The sequence below is a fragment of the Podarcis muralis genome, chromosome 1 (genome assembly GCF_964188315.1).
Source record: "Podarcis muralis chromosome 1, rPodMur119.hap1.1, whole genome shotgun sequence".
Lineage (NCBI taxonomy): Eukaryota > Metazoa > Chordata > Lepidosauria > Squamata > Lacertidae > Podarcis > Podarcis muralis.
In genome coordinates, this window is record NC_135655.1 from 73,000,537 (window position 1) to 73,023,878 (window position 23,342).

Genomic DNA, 23,342 nt, shown 5'->3' on the forward strand with positions numbered 1-23,342 from the left:
TATCTGAGGTGAAGTGTTTTATTTATCAGCAGATGTGGAAATGAGGTTCTCTGCTTGCAACCCGACAATGGGGTACTACTAAGGAAGGCCCTTGTATTAGCAGAATTGCAAATGTGTCTTTAGGAGTCAAAATCTGCAGATATAAAGAGTGAGGGCTCAGCCTTGCCGGGAATAGGATAGAAATGCATGTAGAGTAGCCCCATTGGCCTGTCTTAAAAGCGCAGCAGCCCAATTGAGTCAGACCAGCGGTCAGTTCACTGAATGCTTTCTCAGGATCATAAAAAGAAATCAATAGGTTATCCAGACCAAGGCTTTACTGCAAGAAAAACCCGTCAGCCTACTCGGTTCACACTATAGCATGCAGAGAACCAGTGTGGTGCCTTAAGGTGGCTGCAGTTCAAGATCTTCTGATGACATAGCTCAGCGAAGCAACATACTGTGGAGGAAGGCAGTACCTCTTCACTGCTATGGAGAAGTAGCTTTCTCAGCTCCATCTGAGCAAGTTCCCTTTTGAGCCATCCGTCAAGTTCCACACCAAGAGCATAGACAAGGGTAGAGCACAGCAATGGAGGGGCACCTTGAGCTTGGAGGGCAGAGGCTATTTTCCTGTGTGATTTACTAACCACTAGGATAGAACAGAATGCTCACCAAACATTTTCAGTGGGGCCCCGATACCTCCCTAAAAGGTGACTCCCCTCCCCACCCCTGCCGCTGCTCATAGCAGCCCTGGTTGGCTGCTGCAATGTGTTTCAGACAGTCTCCTGCATGACACCAGCACTGTTGCTGCGAGGAAGAATTTGAAACTTAAGACATCAGAACAGCAACAGATCAGGGCTGTGGGGAGCAGGTGTTGAAGGAGTACTACATGTTTATTTAGCCATGCAAAAAGCCACACTTTTTGTACCTTGTGGAACATGTCCCACTGTTTCAGCTCACCACGAAACTACACTGACACTCACTGCCTTAGTGTTATGCTAAAAGGATTGCGGAAGTTACGGTATGCATAGCTCTTTGAACACTTACTTATCAGAAGTTTGAAACCTGCCTTCCCCAACCTGGTGCCCTCCTGATGTTATGGACTACAAGCCCATCGCCTGCACACACAGGCCAAAACATGGCTTTGAAAGCACTTACGGCTATGTAGAGCAGTTTAAACACTTTACAGCTGTGTAGCTTGCCAGCTTGGTAAGTGTGAGGTTAACTGAGTCAGCTGCATGACACTTCTGCTGACTTGAGGGAAGTCATGCTGTGTTTGAGAGGATATAGCTTTTCAAGTATTGCTGCCTGTTTGTCAGATCTGTAGGCTCAGAAAGGGGTGACTGCCAACTGGAATAGGTCTCTGCCCGGAAGCAGACTCTTCCATCTCTGACGCTCCTCCTGTCTACTTGTTCCAAATGATACAGCCGCGCACTCTGGTAAGGAGTGACAATGCCACAGGGCAGAATCAAGGCAACTAATAGAACCTAGCATTTATATAGATCATGTGAGTGTTCAAAGTGCCATGAATGCACAATTTTTTAATCCTTAAAGACAATCTCATAAAGTAGCTCAGTATTCCCTTCATATTACAATGGGTGGGGATTAGTCCGAGAGTGGCTGGCTTATTTAGCTACAGGGGTGCAACAATAAAACTGCTAGCACAGTTGCAAAGCTAAGTAGGGTTTGGTTAAATTTCAAATTGGATGTTGAGATTCCTTCATTACAGGGGGCTGGACCTGATGATTCTTGGGGGTCCCTTCCAGGATTTGTCAGTGAGCTTCCAGCTGGGATGAGATGTGGACAAGGGGCTTCATGGATCCTATTCTTAGAGACTAAATTGACATGACACGTGTAACTTGAAATTGTTGGTTTTCTGTTTTCTGTTTTCCCGACCTTGTATTCCAAACTAGGCCTCTTTTTTACAATAGAAATTCTGTTGAGGCTCTGGCAGAAATACATGTTGCTATCTAAAGAAAGAACATTCCATCTGCAGATCCTTCAGAGATCCCCAGTGTGATTACAATCAAAGGTGCGGAACGCTTTGATAGAGCTTTTAGGCTTTGATAACAGTTCCAACATCAACAGTTACCCAACCATATCTACAGTACATTGCAGTGCATTAAGGGAGCTGGTTTAAATTAGTTTATTTCCTGTCAGATAGGGCAATTAAAAGTCCTAAAATAGAGTTATAGCACATCTTCTCATCAGCACACCATCTGAAGACTTAATTACTGTACTTTCCCTTCATTGTGAGGGATCCTCTTCCTCAAGATGTAGAAAAACAGAGGTATATTAACAAGCAGCTGTAAATAACCAAAGGACGAGACCCCAAATCGTCTGTATAAAAATCCTCCTATAGTTGGGCCTATTGTCCTTGTCAATGGTTGCACTGAGGAACTAATTCCCAGCATGGCACCTAGGGAAGAAAACATAAAGAAAATTAATTCTGAAGATCAAAATTAATGTCAGTATCTACTCCATCACCAGTGTATTAGACCAATGTGTCTTTAGCATTTCTGCAATCGGGGATTTCATATGCCAGTCCTAAACACAGTAATGTGGCAGACCATAAATCTGATTTCACACAATTCACACAACCCTGCAATTGAAATAAGGAACGAAGAGAAGTCCATTTCCAATCACGGAACTTGGTACCTCACCAGCATTACAAGGGATGGGTGTGATGAAGCACTAGTAAATCCCACTGGCCCGGTTTGCATGTCACACGAAGCTAAACCAACTATAGGTGCCAACTATAGGGGGCAGAAGGAGCTTTAGCCCCCTCAATATTTTTGGTTAGGAGGCTGAGCCCTTCCAATATTGAGGAGGCCCCCATCCCCTACTGCCCACTGATGTCATGCATATGATGTCATACATATGTCATGTGACACCGCACCCCTTCAATGTGGGGGGCAAGTCAGTGCCTTTGACCATGGCTTAGCACAAATGTGTGAGTGTGCCAGTTCCCAAGGAGATTGGGACCATTTTGCTCCTCCCTGCAGGTTTCATTGGCAGACTCTGCTGAGCTAAGCCATGGTTTGGCTAAACATGTCATCTGAACTGTGGCTTGTGGTTTAGTTTTCTCCGGGCTAACCATGAGCTGCAACCAAAGTCTGTTCTTAGTTTACAACTTGTGGTTAATCTGGAGAGTGCAACACCACCAAATTGGGACAAGGCACTAAGTCAAACCAATGCTTAGGTCAGCGTGGTGCAGCAGTAAAATGAGGAGCAAAGTAGCCACTATCACCTTCCCAGGAGATCACGCTAAGCCACAGTTTGGTTTAGCTTGATGCACAAAAGCAGGCCACCAGTATCAACAGGAAATGTAAGCATATGTTTAATTCTGTTGCACAGAACTGCATGATGAGCTACACCAGCTGAAATTCCCTTTTCTACACAGCTACTAAAGGAGCCCTGCCCTCTTTTTGGACCTGGTCACCCTACCGTGGGTGCTAACAAGTGACCTTAGCTTGGAACTTTGCCGACCTATCCCCTAACACCCAAACAGCTTGTTCTGGATGCTGAAGGGAAGGGCAGAGTGGCATCCGGCCCAAAGAGAAACCCAGAAGACTGTAGACTGATGGAGGCAGCTGGCCCTGCAGCAAAGAGCAGAAAGGGCAGGGCAGGAGAAACAGCAACCCGAGAAGAGTGGACTCCATAGATGGCTGACACGCCGACAGAATCTGACGAGTGGATGGCTGGAGAAGAGGCCGTTCGAGCAAGCATTGAGCTTCACCTGACTGGAGCCCACTGTGATTGGCACAGGGTGGCCAGGTGATAAAAAAGGGCGAGGCTGTTGCACCTTGACTGGTTGTGGGATTTCAGCAGGTGCAGTTTGCATGGCAACCAAAGGTGCAGAAATTCGACCTTTTCCCCCACACTGGCCACCCAAGGCATGCATGCTCCTCCTGAAAAAGGACCTTGATTTATGTTCCTTAAGGTGTCTAGCAATTCTCCTCACCGGAAAACCTCAGTTTGTTTGACAGGAAAAGCCATGAATGAAATAATTGCAACTGGTGAAGAAACTGTCAAAAAGATCGAGGTGTTTTTTTTAAAAAAAATAAAAAATTATTTAAAAGCCACAAATGAAAACATTTCAACTGGCAATGCATGATTGTAAAGCAGGGAGGTGTCTTTAAATGAATCGATGGGTGGGTCAGGTAACGTGCAGTTCCACCCACAGCCAGAAATGGGTGTTGAAGCACTTTTAATAGCTGTGCTGCTTTGGGAGTCACCCACACTGCATTAATTGCCAGAAACGGCTTTAATAAGAGCAGTCGAAAGACTTTGCAAAATTTTCTCCAGTGATACATGCTGTCCCTAATGTCCCACTTTGAAGCCCAGCCCCTCCGCACCTCACAGCACTAGCAACTTATTTTCCTCAGCTGAAAACATATGGTTTTCCGACTGGGATATGCAAGCTCATATCATATCTTAAGCTCATGATTGCTACACGCTTCAGTACAGACCCAAAACATCCCTTGTTATATATAGCACAGATTCTAGACATGTCTCTGCCGGTAACCCAGCCCTGATCTACTACGTGCTCCTATTATTCTAGTACACACATCTACTTGAATGGAAATACAAAACCACCACCCCTTATATGCAGCTCCCCCCCCCTTCCCTCTCTCATATTCTCTGGGCCCCAGTACACTGTTCCCCATACATTTTGCTCCTAGGCTATATTACCAGTATTTTGCTGCTCCCAAGCAGACACTGGCAAATTCTTCTGAACTGTGACCTAATAATCTATGCAAATCAGGTTTGGGATTAGGCCACTGAGGGAGCATTCATATGTGACTGAGGCTACCCCTCTGGGCTCAGGAAGCAAGCAGAGCAGGCTCCATTTCCCTTATAACAGCTCTTTTGAGAAGATGCCTGAACCCGTGCCAGCTGCTGCCTTTAAACCTTCCCTCTCAGCTTCTTCATTTCAGAAGTGTAGGGTTGCTTCCAGGGTTGATAATATCCACAGCTCATGCTGATCTAGCAACCACAAACAGCACTTTAGTCATGTTTTAAGGACACAAAGAGCTGGTGTGGCGGGTTCAAATCCCCGACTCAGCCACAAAGCTCACTAGGCGACCTTGGACCAGTCACTGCATCTCAGCCCAACAGGATTGTTGTGAGGATAAGGTGGTGAGGGGGGCAGAACCCCCATGCCACACTGCCCATTTATAGGTGGGCTATAAATGCAATAGTAAACAAAGAAATAATAAACTAAACATATGATTCACAGGAAGTGTTCTCAGAATAATCATGGGAATATCCTGGCATATCCAGAGTGCACGTGGCATAAGGCTGGAGACATTCCACATTGGATACAATGCCGTTGTATCCTTACTACAATCCTGTGAGGTTAGGATGGGCTGAGGGAGATGACTGGCCCAACACCGTCCAGCAAAGTTTATGACTAAGTGAGAAATTGAACTTGGCTCTTCCCAATCCAAGTCTGAACACAGGCTGTAAGTGACTTGAGAGGGCCTTTGCTTGCCATTGCACATACATATTCCTTTGATCCTGCTATAATCCGGGATCAAACAGGTCTGACAGGATTTTCATAGAATCATAGCACTGTAGAGTTGGAAGCGACCATGAGAGTCATCTGGCACAACTGCCTGCAATGCAGGAATCTTTTGCTCAATGTGGGGCTCGAACGCACAACCCTGAGATTAAGAGTCTCACGTTTTACCAACTGAGCTATCCCAGAAGTCTGTATAAAAACCTGGAAAACCTTTTCCCCCCAGAGCTGAAAGTTAAGTGATTGGCAGACCATAAGCAGTAATGCCATTTTCAAACCACCTTCAACTCTCTGGAAAAACAACAACACTATGGCTTGTCTTCTGCTTAGGTAAAGTGATTGTTCCGAGGAGACACTGTGAAGCACCAGGGTACAGCTTGCATATCGCCATCATGGAATTCTTCAGAAGAGTGAAGAATTATGAGGACTCCCATTCATCACCTGTGGCGGCCCTCAAGCAAGAGCCTTGAGAGTGCATGGGCGCCACCACCAGGCTCCATTCTTGCAGAGTGACATTGCATGAGCATGGATGCCTCTCTAAGTGGGGTTGCTGGAATCAGGCATACTGCAGTGGTGGACACGCACATAGCCCCGTTGTGGAGGCACCAGTTCACAAACATTGCACCTATGCATGAGTCAGTGGCGTAGCATGGGGGGGTGCAGGGGGGGCCGGCCGCACCGGGCGCAACATCTGGGGTTAGGGCAAATCCATGGGTTAGGGGGCGCAAATCCACGGGTTAGGGGGCGCAAATTACTTGCCTTGCCCCGGGTGCTGACAACCCACGCTACGCCGCTGGCATGAGTGCTGCTAGGCTGCAAGCCAAGAGGTGGTCCCAAGGTGCTGGTGCGATAGGAGGCCACATGACACCTAGGTCCTACCTCCAAGCAGAGGGACACTGCACAGGTCTTTCCCAAGGACATTAATCCCAGGAAGCCCTGCAAGATTCTGTCTCTTTCTTCGGCAACCGGCTCATTAAGTCAATATGGGTCACTGGCTTCCTTGCAGGCACCCTTGCAGCTTCCAGCCCTACTGATCCTAACTAGTCTTCGCCGGCTTGGCAAATAAGCAAATCCCACTGAAGGCTACCCTTTGTTTTAAAAAAATAATACATGTGAGATGTGCAGAGACTTTGGAACTGGGCATTCTTCCTGCTGGGCTCTCTGGCAGAGCACAAGACACACATTTGGCAGTGCATAGCGTTTTCAGAGAAGTGAACCGGAATCAAGCACTGCATCCAGCTGGTTTCATCAAGAAAGAGGGAGAAGGAAATCCATCCGGCGGAGGAGGCGGTCTTACCAGTGTCAGAAGCAGGGACGGACTTGGTCAGGATGATGTCCGAAATGACGGCTATAGTACCGAAGGAGAATATCATGGGGGGCACAATGAGGCAATAATGGAAAATGTTGGTCATCAGGGCCTGGGAGATGGGACAAAGCAGGAAAGCCTGTTAGAATGCCAGCTTTAGAATACAACAAAGGTAGCAGGGTGTGTGTGTGTGTGTCTGTGTGTCTGTGTGTATCAGTATCCAGGAAGACTTGGATAAAGAAAAAAACATTGCAAGACACGAGTGTGACAAGGCCCACAGAGCCAAAATGTGCCAATACAGAGGAGCAGCTCTGCTCTACACCAGTCATGTTTGGCTGACAAAAAGTGACAGGTTTTTGTTTTTTAAAGAGCTGAAAGTCAATTGATTGAAAGATGGAACCTTATTAAATAAAAGACAGCCACTAGGTTCCTTAGATCTGAAACAGGCAGCTACTGACTTGATTCTGTAGTTTAGTAGCCATTTTTTTTGTAAGGTAGCTTATTGTTAGGTGTTAATAAAGGGAACCTATGTGTTCTGATTAGTGCCAGTGTCACAACCAAACATCTGAAGGCATTTGGATTTCAGAAAGGAGAGAGGCCACCTGACTTTAAAAAAAGGATTTGTCACAAGTTCACTTAATGAGCCAGCAAAGAACTTCTTTTATCTCCCATCTTAAGCTGTGGTGGGTCATACGGTGATTTCCTACAGAGAAACCTTCAGCAGACACTGCAATGCAATTTAAAAGGAGAGAGGAACTTCCGTCCGTATCTTTAAGTATTGGAGGGCTGTGGGAAAGTGGTGTGCATGTGTGAGCACAGAGCAAGTGGCCGGCTTCACACTGGGTAGTCTCTCTCATGGGTGCAGGCTGCAGATGTCAGCAGGAATGACCATCTACTCAGCAGTGGTATCTTTGCAAAGCAATAGGATCCTGCAACACCCACCTGCCAGCTCCTCCATCACCTCCCAGTGCTTAAAGATACTGGCATGAAGTTCTCTCCCTTCTCAATCACCACTTAGTGGCTGCTAAAGGTTTCATCCAGTGAACCACCTCAAGAGCTACAGCTGTTTTTAAGATTCTTCCATGATGTGATGTGCAGTTGCAGTGCAGTTTCCCCCAATGGTATACACATGCAAAAGCACACACAAAAAAACACACCCTCCAAAAGTAGGTTCCCAAGGCTTCAATTGGTTTTTAAACAATGTTGTGGGAAAGAAATATGCCAGCCATGTGTCACATCTAGCTCAGCCTTTGCAGGGGCAATTTAAACAGCAGAGAGAGCTGTAATGTGGTCTCATTCAAGTGCTCATTACTAACCCAAGACTGCCTGCACAATATTTACCAGCAATGTATTAGCACAGATAATTAAAGCCAAACCGTGCTTGTCAAAACAAACGAGCAGCAGCGCATTACAGAGTGCAGAACTGGTGTGTGTGTGCGACCTGTCTGGCCTGCTCACTTGCTAATGAATCAATTGAACATTTGTCAGCCGGAATGTCTCCCAAGTATAAATGCAAATCAGTGTGCCTAAGAAGTGAATGTAATTATTTTCTTATCGTGCAGCTGCTCAAAGATCCTTCCAGATCTTTATCACCAAAACAAAAGCACTGAAGACATGCTTAGGCAGAGACTCTGAATTTGGGAATGCACTCATAACCCACCTCCAGAACTGCAGGGACCATCACTCTGTATACTTTGCCTTCCAAAGGTCTCAGGTCCAACCCCTGGTTATTAGTACTGGGTTGAAGGCGACTGGATAGACCTCTTATTCCTGAGACACTGGGGAGCTGCTCTGTTCAGGAGATCCATCACTGGACTAGAACAGGCTTCCTCAACCTTGGCCCTCCAGATATTTTTGGCCTACAACTCCCATGATCCCTAGCTAGTAGGACCAGTGGTCAGGGATGATGGGAATTGTAGTCTCAAAACATCTGGAGGGCTGAGGTTGAGGAAGCCTGGGCTAGAAGGACAAATTGCCTGACCATACATTTAAAGCAATCCCCTAAAGAATAAATAAGATGCTGGGGATTATAACTCTTGTGAAGAGTAAACTACAGTTCCCAGGATCTTTCAGGTGTGAGTATCCTGTACATGTGCTTTAAATGTATGGTTTGGTAGCCAATTGACCTATCTTATTGGTGGTGTGTTTGCTAGGGACTGCCCAGCAGGGCCTTTTCAGAGGTGGCAACCTGGTTGTAGAATGGCCTCCCTAGTGAAGTGTGCCTGTCTCCATCGTTATTAAGTTTCAGGAGGATTTTGAAAACATTCACTTTTATCCAGCACTTGGTGGCTGAAGAGTACTGACCCTGGCAACCCCAAGATAATTGGGTGGAACTGCTTTTTTTACTGTAATTGTTTTTAGAATCTTTTCTTTCAGATTGTGCGTCTGTGTGCTGCCCTGGGGTCCTTGGGGAGGAAGGGCAGGATATAAATTTGATAAATCAAACCAATAAGTAATAATAAGGCGGCTTCTTACATTCTTTGTTTGGTAGTCAACTTTCCATCTCTCAGGGAGTCTGGAAAGATATAGGTGTGTTTGCCCACACCCAGCTTTTCAAGCTTTGGGAACAACCCTTTAAATCTACATTTCTCCTTTCAAAGTGTAGGTGGGTTGGTAGGAGTTTTTACTGTTAGACGCCTTATGCGCAGTAACACACCACCTGCCTTTTCACTTTTTAATATCCAGTGGGGGAGAGGGGGAGGATCCCCCAAATACTGCTGTCACTTCCTGCAGATATTTTGACACGGTATTGACCATGAATGGGTGGCCACAACAATTCAGAACCATAGCTATAATAAACTGAGAAAAGGGCACAGGTAAAAGATGTGGTGCCAAAGGCTGGGGAGGACCCTCAAATGGTGGCTCTCAAAGCTCAGGGTTCAAGCTTCACCTGCCCACCTGACCTGATCAGCTGCTGCATCTACCATTTGCCTGTGGCCAGAAGACTTTGTAAATCAATAGGAAGTGTAAGTGAGTGAAACAAAACTGCTTGCTGCCTTCTTCATTGCAATTGCCCTCACAGCACCTTGAGATCTTGAGATGGGGGGAAATTGAAACAAGTCCCAAACTGCTTCAAACAAGATTTCTGTGTGACACCTGAGGACAATAGGCATGCGTAGTGTATCATATCTGAACAGCGCATGGTGGCTCTTCACCCCCACTCCTTTAACATCTTGACACGGCAGCGAAAACGTTGCTCAGGAAAAATTGATTCTGACTACAAATACTTTAAAGAGATAAGCAGCCCACGAAGTTTAAGTATGACACTTGAGGCTTGCATTTCATATCAAACCTTATACGGTCTCCCTAAACAGATCTGAGGGGGACATTCATTAATGATATTTAGTGCAAGATTAAAACTCAAGTCTTTTAAATGATTCTTCAGCTCTTTTTATTGGTTTTTATTGCTGCTTTATTGACTATTGCTGAAATATTTTGGAAGGCTTAATAAAAAGTATTAATAAGGAAAAAGCAATTACTGATGGTGAAATTTAAAATTTTCATTGGGCTGTTCATATATTTGGTCAAATATTTGTCCATCTAGGCCAGCACTGTCTACTCTGACTGGCAGGGTCTCAGTCAGAAGTCTTTCCTATTATCTGCAACTCATTCTTTTTACTGGAGATTCCAGGGGTTGAACCTCAGACTTTCTGCATCAACTATGTGACTGAGCTATAATGAGTCCTTCCCCAAACCATAGTTTCTTCCTAAGGAAGCCATTGGATCTGGGCTGGTTTGGAAGGCAATGAGGCTGAACTCTGGCTGATTTGGAGCACCCTGTTCATTACTGCGCTCTATTTCCCATTATTTTCTCCTTCATCTTCTACCCTAAACCTTTGCTGGGATTCTTTTCAGTGCAGCTGGCCTCTCTGTTAATTTCAGCTCTACATATTTTGGAGGCCACTGAAAGGAAGTGATTAGTTTGGGTGGGGGTTGTAACTGGAGATCTTTGTTAAATGTCCTCCTCCTAAAAGAGCTGCAGAGCTCATAAAATTGTTTTTATGTCAGCAGATATATAAACTGCACACTTAGTTCAGACAGGGATATTCCTGAAGCTCTGGCCAAGTTGCGTCAAGATCGCTTTTTCCTCATGAAGAAACCCAGCACATAAACCACCCCCAGAGATGGGATATTTTCTTGGCAGGTCCTTGATTATAAAGCTTTTCCCCCTTGCAAACAGCGCTGCAGCTGTACTTTCCTATCAATAGTTGTCATGGGAAGGTATTTCTGGGCCCTTTAAGGCCTCTGCGGCAGTGAGGAGAGCCTTGTGGAAACAATGATTGTAATCTCTGAACCAAGTTGATAGCAGAGATCCTAGGTGCTGCTGGCAGAAACCGGTTTGGGCGCTCCACCATAGAGGTAACATGCTGTGATTAGTACGACCAGTTGAAAAAGAAGAGAGAGGTCCTGCCCCTTTAAAAGTTGCGTCGAAGGTGGCATTTCAGCAGGTATCACTTGCATGGCAACTGTTAAAAGTGCAGGAGCCCCATCCTCTTTTGCATCCCAACTCTGTTTCCAAGTTGTGCAGCATCCAATTAGATTGCTGCAATAGCCAAATCGGGTAAGCAAGGGTTAACATCTACTGCCTACCTGCAGTCATGGAACCAAAGAAAGCATGTTCCTGTTTCCAGTCACTGACCAGAGCCAGGTGGTGGCCTCATGAGTTTTCAAACACATGGTTAGTGGTAATATTCAAACCATGATTGGAAGCAGAGTTTGCAACCATAGTTGCCAGGGTAACCAGGGCCGGATTTAGGTTTGATGAGGCCCTAAGATACTGAAGGTAATAGGGCCCTTTATATTTCCAGCTGTCCTTTGTCAACAACAAATTATTGCTGTTTTTTGTGTTGAATATATGGTATATGGTAATTTATGGACCTAATAGGTATCTAAAGCCATTTGCACATAACAAAATATGTATTTTATCAAAGTAATTGTTGAACTGAAATACAATTAAGGAGAAGTATATTAATAGTGAAATACAATTAAGAAGAAGTATATTAATAGTGAAATAATTATTACCGTAAGCTCTAACTGTATGTAGGTTTTATTTTATTTGTTTCTTATCTTATATTTTGGAAATGTACATCCAGGTGTTTTTTTCCTTTACATTTTTGGGGGCCCCCCAAGAGAGTGGGGCCCTAAGCTATAGCTTGTTTAGCTTATACGTAAATCCGGCACTGAGGGTAACCATAATTTTCTGCCACTATTGCACCTGGAAATGAAGGGGGAATCTGAAAGGGGAACTCTTGAGTCTGCAGTACATTCCCATCTTCCAAATGATGGTTTGGAGGATCAACCACATTGAATTAAAATAGTGCGGTTAGATGTATTTTTTGTCCTTCTGGACAATGTAACGCAAACAGCAGAAGTTTGATTATACTTTTTTTTTAAAAAAAAAATGTTGGCTTTTATATTTTCTCTGAACCCAGGACATTCTGGAAAGATTTGGGAAACTCCATTCCAAGCATCCTTTAACTTGCAAACATTTTAAAAATTCCAGGAGGAAGTAATGGCTTAAATCATCCCCCCCTGGTTTGTCCTAGTTGGACCATGATAGGAAGCAGACTGTCGATATGGAAGCCTGGTAGAGCTTTTGGTCATAACACAAACACACATGGGGGAAAATTGAAAAAAGTGTGAATGGACCACCACTAATATAACACAACAGACAAAACTCCCAGATTATGTCAAACACAATACTTTTCATATGTTCACTTGCATAGCATCTAGTGTAGAGTATTCAAAAGCACAGCCTAATCAGGCAATGTATGCATGTCTGGTACCTTACCATACCAATGCCCACTCCGCAGAAGACAAGGACGCACAACATGAGCAGAGTCCACTCTGAATAACGACTTGTCAATCTCCCAATTACTAGGCCCTGGACGACCTAGGGAAAGAGAGGGCAGAGACATAGACAACGTCAAATTCTCAGATGCTTCTAGCCCAGAGTGAATGTTTGTTTCTGTACACTAATAAGGCCCAGAAACGCAGCGTTGTATCTGTGAGTGTCATCTGTCAGAACAGACTGCTGGACTAGCTGGGTCATTGGCTTGAGCAAGCAGGCTTGATTTTCTTAAGTTCATGTGCATGTCTATAGGCACATGAAACAACTCTACGCTGCAGATCAATGTGTATGACCCTGAACACAGCCTGCATAGAGACCACCTGGGATCACTTTGAAGGAAGAGCAAGCTTGCAAACGTAGGAAAAGAGGAAATGAGACGGTGCAACCTAATCCTGAAAATAGTTCTTAAATGCACAGATCTCCTGGGAGGTTCTTCCTCTAGGTGTGCCATTTCACTATATGAGTAATTATAGGGTTTGGGGTTTAATTATATTTCCCCCACCCTGCCCTAAGGGATGGCTCCCAAGTTCCCTAGACATACTTTCTAATAAACTCAGTTCCACATTGACACTATGCCAATTCAGAGGGGAGAAGTTCTTGTTAATCAAGCCTTATAGCTGGGGCCATGGGAAACTTTCTGGTTTGTGTGGCCACTTGAGCTTTACTGCAGTTGGTACACGGACCTGAGTCACATAAGTGTCGCAGGTCCCCGGAACTCTTTAGTAAGTTCATTTGTGACTGGTGGGAGACGCAGCTCCCATCTTGTCTGCCCGCATCATTCCATGAGTATTCATATTTTTGTCAAATTTCATTAGTTTTGAAATGAAAAATAAATCCTTGCAGGTTGTGCACTCATCTACTAAAAAACATCCAGGCTTATCCAATTATCCTCTTTTAAAACAACCACCACCACAGCAAAACTACAGCAAAACTGTAGCAAACCGCAGCAGGCCTAGCCACATACGTCGATGCCTCAATATTGAATAATTCTTTGTTGTTGAAAGTGTAACAGCAGGGATCATTCAATTTGTAACAGAAAGGGTTAATTTTAGTTCCAGTGTCAGTCAACTACCCAAGGGAGTGGTGATGGTGTTGCTAAGCAACCATTTAGATTGGCATGATCTTCACTGAGGTAACATGTGCGCTGATTGGCTGCGGAGTTCTGAGGGAGCTTTTCTCTGCATGCTTTAGATGGATACTTAACTCTGTTCTTATCAAGGCTTAACCTAAAAGACAAAACCTCACTGTTCTTTTATTTTCAAATTATATATTGTTTTTGTTCAGTTTGTTCAGAAACTGTTATCAGTACAGTGGTACCTCCGATTACGAATGGGATCCGTTCTGGAGGCCTGGCCGTATCCTGAAAATTTCATAACCGGAGGACCGCTTCTGTGCACAGTACCGCACAGCGCTTCTGCACATGCATGAGCGGCAAACCCACTTCCACAACCTGAAGGTAACGTAACCCGGGGGTCCACTGTATTTCTCTTCTTTCTAGCTTCCATCTGTGGTTACCTTTATGCATGTATGTGTACATAAATTGTCAGTGGGCTGTGCATTCTTCCTTCTCCCCCTTCCTTTGGTAAACAAAAGGAAGAACAGGAACAACAACAAAAGAAATGCTCAGTGATGTTCTGTAATTGTGTTACAGTTTTATCATAATTACAGACAAGCTGCACAGCTGTAGCAAATCAATTCCTCTCCTTCACCAGTCATAACAAGATACTGCACCGAAAAGGAGGGTGCAGAAGTATCAGTAATAAGAGCTCATGTACAGCTAAAGGACTAACCCCAAGAGCAATTCAAACTGCCTGAGGCTGTGCCCCTATGCAAGGAAGAGGAGGAAAGTGGACCAAATGGTCATGTCATGCACTGAAAATTTTCCTACACAGAGGTAATCTGCTCAATACAATTGCCGAAACAGGAACATTTCAAACAACATTCTTTGTCCAGCAAAGGTATTTTCTCCAAGTCCAAAAAACACACAAAAAAAGAAACAGTTGATGTGGGAAACAGCCATGGGGCTATGGTCTGGACAAATGGCTAGCAAATAAGGAAAATGGAGCACTGGGCCATGGACATCATTTCCTAATCATTGCCCAGTCAGGGTGGCTGTGGTTATGGGTGGATCAGCTTCAGGCAGTGTGACAGGAGAGAAGAGGCTGTGAAGCAGATATGAGAGCACAGATGTTGAAGGGCTGTCCTTTTTTTGCTAGTTCTGATCTCAGATCAGAACTGAAGCTCCTGATGAGAGTTAGCTGTGGCAGGGGGGCTTATGGCGGAGTCCAGAGTATATACATGTCCAGAGTGCATACATGGGTATGTAAAATGAGAGTCATCATAGCGATCCATAGTTAAAAGTAGAAGTCGACAAATACGTCCTCTTTTGTGCTCCTTAAAATACGGCAACCCTATGTAACCTAACTTATTCCAGAGGAGAATCAAGGTTACCATTGCTGCATTTCATTTAATTGCATCACAGCTATGATGCATATGTGTGACACATTATAACGGGGGTGGGGGAAGAATGACCTATTAATGTGTCAGTGCTCAAGTGTCAGTACCACACATGCCTGCCTTTATGACTGTAGCAATGCTCATGGTAAGAGGAAAGTGGGAAAATTCCAAGAAAATTCCAAGAACCTTTTATTTGGGCAGGGTCCTTGTGCCTTTAACAACTGCCCGACAGGCAAGAAATTCAGCAGGTGAAGACATGTAAACGTCCTAATAAGCTTATAGTTTACTTTGCTACCACATGGTCCTAAAAGCGGTTTACAAAACTGTAAAATAAATCATAAATACACCCAAACTGAACACATAAAATTCAGTTCCCCATCGGTGTATCTCATACCAGCAATATACTTGATCCATTGAATTCTGCTTGGTACACCTCTGTTAAAGCCATAGAATCCTGGCCAAAATTGGGTAGCAACACGATCTACCATCGACTACGAACAGTCAGTCTCCTCTTCAGGAAGACAAATGGTGAACTTCATCGCCCTCCTGTCTAGCCTTCACGTGTGAAAAGGAACTCATTAATCGAAAGGATGGAGCAAACTCCCATTTTCACAACAGCTCAAAGGGAACTGGGTGTTGAACTCTTAAACAGATTACAGGTTCTTATTCACATGGCTTGACAGTAGCTGGGAAAAGGAAGGGAAAGAGGTGAGAGTGTTACAGAGGACTGCAGAATAATTGCCATGTTAACACCCAAGCTTTGGCCTTTGGCCATTTCAGCTTTAATTCTATGGCATTATATAGGGTGATACAGAATAATGGCCGTTCAGAATCAGGCTCTGCATGTTCTCATGCAACCTCAGGCTTCAAGCCATCATTAGCACAACATTACAAGTAATTTGCGGCTCCTTTCCATGGAGGGTAGATGAGCAGCATCACAGCTTCATGCTATCAAACACCTCCTTAATAGTGAACCGTCACTAGAATTTTGCACATTTCCACACCAGAAGGCGAGACCTCAAAGCGCTGCTGTGAAGGCCAGCTCCCACTGGAATGAATGAACAAGTCTCATGAATCATACCTGCTCATCCGCCAGGTATTGCATGAAGGGGTGGAGGTTACGTGAGGCTCCAAGTGTTTTATGAGCTCGGTGTCACTGACTCAGCAGTGGTACATTTCACAGACAGAGGATTAGATATTCTGTGTTACCCAGACTTTCCTCTATGATCTGTATGAGGAAGACAACAGTAGAGTCTTTTCGGACTTCAGTGAACCTATCTTTGGGTTAAACGCAGTACGTTTCTGAGCACAATTCAAAGAGTTGGTGCTGACCTTTAAAGCCCTAAATGGCCTTGGTATACCTGAAGGAGTGTCTCCGCCCCATCGTTCTGCCCAGACACTGAGGTCCAGTGCCGAGGGCCTTCTGGCGGTTCCCTCGCTGTGAGAAGCCAAGTTACAGGGAACCAGGCAGAGGGCCTTCTCGGTAGTGGCACCCACCCTGTGGAACACCCTTCCATCAGGTGTCAAGGAAATAAACAACTATCGGACTTTTAGAAGACATGTGAAGGCAGCCCTGTTTAGAGAAGTTTTTAATGACTGATGTTTTAATGTATTTTTAATATTTTGTTGGAAGCTGCCAAGAGTAGCTGGGGTATATTATTATTATTATTATTATTATTATTATTATTATTATTATTATTATTATTAATTTATTTATTTATTTATTATTATTTATTATTATTATTATTCCCTGAGCCATAGCTCAATGGTGCAACATCTGCTTTACATCCAGAAGGTACAAGGTGAAATTCCCAGTGTTACTAGACTGCAAACGTCTCCTGTCTGAAACCCTGGAGAGCTGCTGCCAGCAAGTTTAGACAGTGCTGAGCTAGCTGGACCAATGGTCTGATTCAGTAATAAGGCAGCTTTGGATGTTTATATGGATCATTCCTTTCCTCTCCAGTGCCCCTTTATCCGTTGAAAAGTCTCTCTGGAGGATCATAGAAATATAGAGTTGGAAGGGACCCCAAGGGTCGAGTCCAAGCCAGCATCTGGGGAACCTACCAAACATTGTGGGCTGTATCATATGAGGCCGCAGGGGGACGCAGGAGGAATTAACCAAACTCAGATAGAAGAAATGTATGCTCTACTGATGCAAGATTCCTCTACCCTGTTTTGGGTAATTCCTTCCACCCATTGCAGTTTCATATGACAAAGCCCACAATGTTTGGTAGGGTCCCCAGACTCTCTGGAGAGACTTTTAGGGGGCAGGGGTACATGGGGTTGCAGGGGAAAGGAAAAGAAGGGGAAGATTCATTGTGAGAGCTTGCCTTCTGCTCATATACGGTAACCCAAAAGCTCCCTGGGGACACAACTGTTGAGATTTTCTGCTAGTGAGCTTTAGCTATTTCCTGTCGAGAGATGATGTTGGGAGTTTTCTGTTAGTAATCTTTTGATTTCCTGTTTCATATGGACCCTTCTTGTTCATTACACTTTCGGGATTGATGTTCTGGAAAAGCAGTATAGAAATGTAACTGGTAAGAAATAACCCTGCAGAAAATAAAAAAAAAAACAAAGGCTGCATTCTGATGCGTTGACAGAGGAGTGGGTTCAGGTCATGTGGCTCTAGGGTGACTTGTTTCCTTCTGCACTCCCTACTTAAATATCATGTATGCATCCTCTGAACTGAATGCTGAATGCCTCTTCCTCTATGCTTCTGATGGCTTGTCTGTCCAGTTTGTGGAACCATCATGCATATTTACTTGATCAAACTTTTATTTAGACCTTAATATAGGGGGAAAGGACCTTAGTGTTGTTGTTTTACAGTAGAAAAACTGTTCTAAGAATGGGGAGGCAATTTTATAATTGACACAAGAACCACCAACTCAGTGGGTTTCCCTCAAGCTCAACGCAGGAGAGAGGACTGTACATCTGCTCCAAACTTGCTGAGTGGTCTTCCATTTGCAGACTTGCTGTGAAAATTATGAAAATCTGGATGCGTCCAAAAAGACCTTGCCAAATTGAAAACAGGATCTCACCAGTTTATTGTAAGAGATATTGGCACCTTATGCAGTAACTCATTTTGTTTCTAAGTTGTAAATATTAGCAATAATGAGAGAATATACAAAAGATCTCCTGAGTGGGAAGAGAAAAAAGAAGAAAACTGGGGAATGAAAAATATTGTACCACAAGGGGAGGAAGTATGACAATTGTGCAGACTCTGGGTGTTCAGAGGAGACTGCGAGCAGTGCTGTGGGGCAGCTACTGCCTATGGGACACCTTAAGGATGGGCAACTTGTGGCCCTCCTAGTGTTGTTGGATTCCAACTCCCAGGAAGCATGGCTAATAGTAAAGGATGATGGGAGTTGTAGTCCAAGGCACCTGGAGAGCATGAGTTTGCAGAAGGCTGGTAAAGATATACATGCTTACTTATTGTGCCCTGTCCTCATTTCTGTCCAAATAAATTTTGCAGAGAAATCTCTGAAGGAGACGTTCATGCAAACATTCTCACACTTGTACTTTGCCGCCTAAGTAGTGTGTGAACACTGTATCCCAAACAGTATCTTTTCCCATAGTTCTCAACTTTTCCGGGCTCTGGCAAGAGCTGCCATTAACCTCACCTGCTACATGGGACCCACTTTTCACTATTTAGAGTGGATTGTACCAATGAACTTGTCCTGTCTGCACAAGGGCTTCCGCTTACGTGATGGAACATCCCCACCCTCTCTTCTCCCCGTGCCCCTAAATCTGTTTAAGGGTTTTCACCAATCCTCTGGAGCAAATTTGGAGAAGGAGTGTGGAGTGTGTGAGTAAAGGAGAGAGAGAAGGCATGTCGCACAAGTAGAAGTTTTTGCAGGAATAGAAAAACTTTGTTGGCTACAGCCCAACATAGGCTTTTTCCTCCTTGTATTTATCTGTTTGCATGCCACTCAACAAATCAAATAAAAAAACAAGCTGCAGAACCACAACAACCAAAGCTACAGGAATGCAACAGAAATAAATCTGCACCCCCATACATTCTTTTTCTCCTTCTCTCTCCCTTCAGACCCCCCTTTTTCTGCTTAACTATGGATACCATACGTCCATAATTCTCTTAACATATTGCAGCCTCAAAATGGCTTTGCCCCCCCAAAGAGCTCAACAACGCTCAACAGCTTTTCTGTCTGAATTTTCACTGTTTGAAATATGACAACCCTAGTTTAACCCTCTTTTGCCACCTTTTTTGCTTTTGGCCAAAAGAAATGGGTGTTGGCACCTCTGGTGTGCTCAAACCTAGACTGCCCCAAAGCACAGCTTGTGACCCCACCAACCCACCAAACGCAGATCAGTAGCATATATGCTGTGTGACCTCTTGACACTTAGCTGAAACTGGTGAAGTGCAACATTAGCTTTGCGAGGGAAATCCACCTGCTTTCCAGGCAAATCCCTTCCTGCAGCTTTGCCTATGCCCACAAGAGTTTCAGGATGGGCAATTGATACAGACAGTGGCTACAGGCAGATACAGAAAGAACTCCACAGGGAAGGGCCCTAGGTGACTGACTCAGCAACAGACCAGACGCATTGCATGCAAATGTTCCCAGGCTCAACTCCCAATATCGCCAGCTAGGGCTGTCTGAAATCCTGAACTGCTGCAGCCCAACTATGTAGAGCAAGGTGGAGAACTTCTGGCTTCCCAGATATTGCAGGACCACAGCTCCCTTTGTTCCCTGATCCTGACCACTGGCCACTGCTGGCTGGGTCACAGGTCCCCCATCCTAGGTGCAGACTGAGCTAGAAGCAGCAGTGGTTTAAGGCAGCTTTTATGTGCCTATTTGCATTAGACGTCAGCTCAGTTTTGCTTCCCTTACTGCAAATTTGTGGAGACGTGTTTGAAGGATCTTTGGTTTAGGCATCCAGCTGGCCTCCACTTTTCAATCTTCCATATTGATAAGTGTTTCAGTCCCACACAGCACATAGGGGGATGCCTGGACCTCTTCTCCCCCACCCCATCCGGCCCCATTGTGCTTGCCTTTGAAACATAACCTTCTTTGAAGTTGTGTGTGAACAGAAGGCTCAGTTTACCTTAACAGGAATCTGCTCTGTCATCAATACACAAAAGAGGAAGGAAATAGTTTGCAAGTGACATAACAAGAGCTGCCCATGGCTATGTACACAAGCTGCAGGTGAAACAACTCTGTCTTTGTCCTCTTTCAAAGACAGATAAGCGTCTGAACCGGCAGTGGAAATATTTAATTGGAAACTCCCAGCAAATATGGCCAAACAGTAAAATCTGTCTTTCTTCTCTTCATGCGCCATTAACAATGGTTACCGTGCCACATTTCCAGCTGATCTTTTCAGATCTGAAAGGAGAAAAATACACAGTGGAGATAAAATTTAATCTCCTTTTGGGATAGAAGTCAGCCTTGGGAGGTGCCTTCGATACAATTATTAATACATAATATTCTATCAGGTCTCTCTCTCTCTCTCTCTCTCTCTCTCTCTCTCTCTCTCTCTCACACACACACACACACACACACACACACACCATAAAAGATATTCATAGAAACTTGAAAGGCATGCAATAGCCTGTATGCTGGAGAGGTTTCTGATGAATATGGGACTCAAAGGCCAGAACTGAAGTAACCAGGTTTCAGCTTCAGTTCCTTCTACTAGTATTTAAAAACATCAGCAGAATTTGTGCAGTGTTAACCCACAAAGCACAGCTAGGAAACCAAGACAGTTGGAGAAGGTTGGGCTCTTGCCCTCAGGCCCCTAACCCTCTCAGGGTATAAGCAGTCGGCATTGCTCTGTAAAAACTCAAGCAAGATCATCCATATGGTTTCGAATCTGTCTGTAAAGAACACAGTGGCAGTTGTGGCCCATTGGGATTGGTAGGCTAGAAGAGAGGCCAATGGTACATAGAATCAGAGCCAGAGCCAATCACAGGCAGAGCCACAGGAGCCAGGGCCAAGGGGTCTTTGCCCTCCCAATGAAATATTTGAGGGGGCACTCCCCAAAAGTTAATGGGCATTGCCATTCAAATGGTGTGTGTGCACTGCATCATGTGATTGATTATGCAGGGTAGGGCTTACCTGCTCCCCATATTTTATTCAAGTTGGCACCCCTGGGCAGAGCCAATTACTTCTCATTTTGCCTCCAACCTATGTTATACATTTACAGCATTGCCATACCACTTTAAACAGTGAAGCCTTCCCCCAGTGAATCATGGGAAGTGTATTTTGTTAAGGTTGCTGAGAGTTGCTTGGAGATCCCTCTTCTACTCACAGAGGTTCAATTCCCAGAGTTCCCTGAAAAGAAGGATTGACTGAGAACTGTAGCTCTGTGAGGGGAACAGGGAGCGCTGAACAACTCTCGGTACCCTTAACAAACTACACTTCCCAGGATTCTTTGGGGGAAGCCGTGGCTGTTTAAAGTGGTATGATACTCTTTTAAATGTATAGTGCAGGTGGAGCTTGAAATTAAGGAAGAGGAGGCTGACAGTCAAGGTTACCTCCCCCACCCCATACAGAATGCTTGTAAGTAATAAGATAGGTAGGTTAAGCATAGACTGAAAATTGTGGGGCAGTGCCCCATTTGCCTTTCTAGACCAACCTTTCACTCAAAGAGCAGCTTGACAAGAGATCTCTTTCATGACATACAAGAGCAGATCGCTACAACCAAGGACAACCATTAACAAGTCTCAAATGTGACTTTACAAATAGCACTTCTTCTTTTTTTAGTGTTAAGAGACTAAAAATAACCTGAAGGGTGTTGACATGCACACACACGTGTGTGTATACAGCAAGGTTTCTTGTCCTAGCCAGATCAAAACCCTGCCCTAGCAAGATCGTGGAAAGAACAAACACAGCTGTTGGCTCTGATTTCACTGATGACTTTTAGGATGTTGATATCCTGCCACTAGAAAACAGATCGCCAGTCCATATTCACTGCACATCCACTGTGCTGTGAGCTGACAAATGGCAGGGTGCTTTTGTCACAAGAACTTAGAGCTGACTCTTTAGAACCACTGGAGGGGACATTACATGTGAAGCCCCTGCTCAGTGTAGGAGATCCAGCACTAGAGTGCTCTCAATAGATGTCTGCCCAGTCTCTGCTTGAAGACTCCAGCGAGGAAGAGCAGGTAGTTGGTGCTGTTGCTGAATTGCTCATACAATACAGTTAAGAAGAATATTCTCCTGATACTCAACCAACATCTACCCCCGTTACCTCAAGCCCATTAGTTCTATTCTTGCTCTCTGAGGCATCAAAGAACAAGTGTTTGCCCTTTGGGGCCATAAACTCACCATGGGATAGCTGGTAGCATTAGGGACACTCAATAAGGTGGGCACTACCGTGCCTACATGTCTAAATGAAAATACAGAAGAGCAAACTTTCTCCAATGGCTGGACATTATGGATGACTGGCTCTGCCCTAAGGGAAGGGACCACAGTCCAGTGCTAGAGCATCTAGGCAGGGCTGGAAGAGAGGCTTGCCTGAAATCTTAGAGAGCCACTGCTAGCCTGTGACGACCACACCAAGCTAAATGGCTTGATATACAACAGCTTCTTATGTTCACATTTACAGCTGCCCTGTGATGATTTTTTAACTGGGTGCCAAATAGCAGATTGCTTTCTCTATCCGCTCTTGATACCTTCACTTCCCTCAGAGGTTTGCGGGTGGCAGATGCAGCAGCACAGGAGAAGGCATTCTCTATGGTAGTCCCTTGGCTGCAGAATTCCCTCCACACAGCCTGGCACTTCCATTATGTAGTTTCTGTCATGTGCTGAAGATGCGCTTCTTTGCCCTGGCCTTAGGCACCTGAGATATCTATTTTTAAGACCCACTCTATTCTTGTGACTGTAACTGGAAAATATTTTTAATATTGCATTTTCAATTGCTGCAACTTTCCTAGGGACCTTAGGGAGAAGGGCTGGTAAGAAACGGAAACAGCCACCACAACAGTTTACACGCCTAGTTTAAGCTCGAGCTCACCAGTGCTTTTCATGGGAACAGATTTCCATGTCATGGCTCACCCCTGGAATATGTCAAGTCCCAATAACGTGTGACTGAGCGGAACACATTTCTTGCACTCTTCAAGAGTGATCAGCAGTGGCCTCAAAGCGCCTAGGATTAAGGAGGAAACGGCACCCATGTCAGAAACCTTGAGGTGTGGGGCCTCTTTTCCTTAAGGAAACACTAACCAGCTTCTGAAACCTCCATATCCTGTAACACAAGGTACTAGTTTCAGC

At 44.7% G+C, this 23,342-nt stretch overlaps 1 protein-coding gene across 1 annotated transcript in view; it reads right to left on the minus strand.

Annotated features, from left to right (window-relative positions):
* Window positions 1-2,107: 2,107 nt before the first annotated feature.
* The window catches only part of SLC67A1 (solute carrier family 67 member 1), a 73,534-nt gene continuing 52,299 nt past the window's right edge, over window positions 2,108-23,342 (minus strand). Inside the window, exons 9-11 of the mRNA XM_028733504.2 lie at window positions 12,598-12,699; window positions 6,798-6,918; window positions 2,108-2,395 (exon numbers count right to left, since the gene is read on the minus strand). Coding sequence (XP_028589337.2) covers window positions 2,208-2,395; window positions 6,798-6,918; window positions 12,598-12,699 — 411 coding nt within the window. The 3' untranslated portion in view covers window positions 2,108-2,207. The remainder of the gene's footprint in view (window positions 2,396-6,797; window positions 6,919-12,597; window positions 12,700-23,342) is intronic.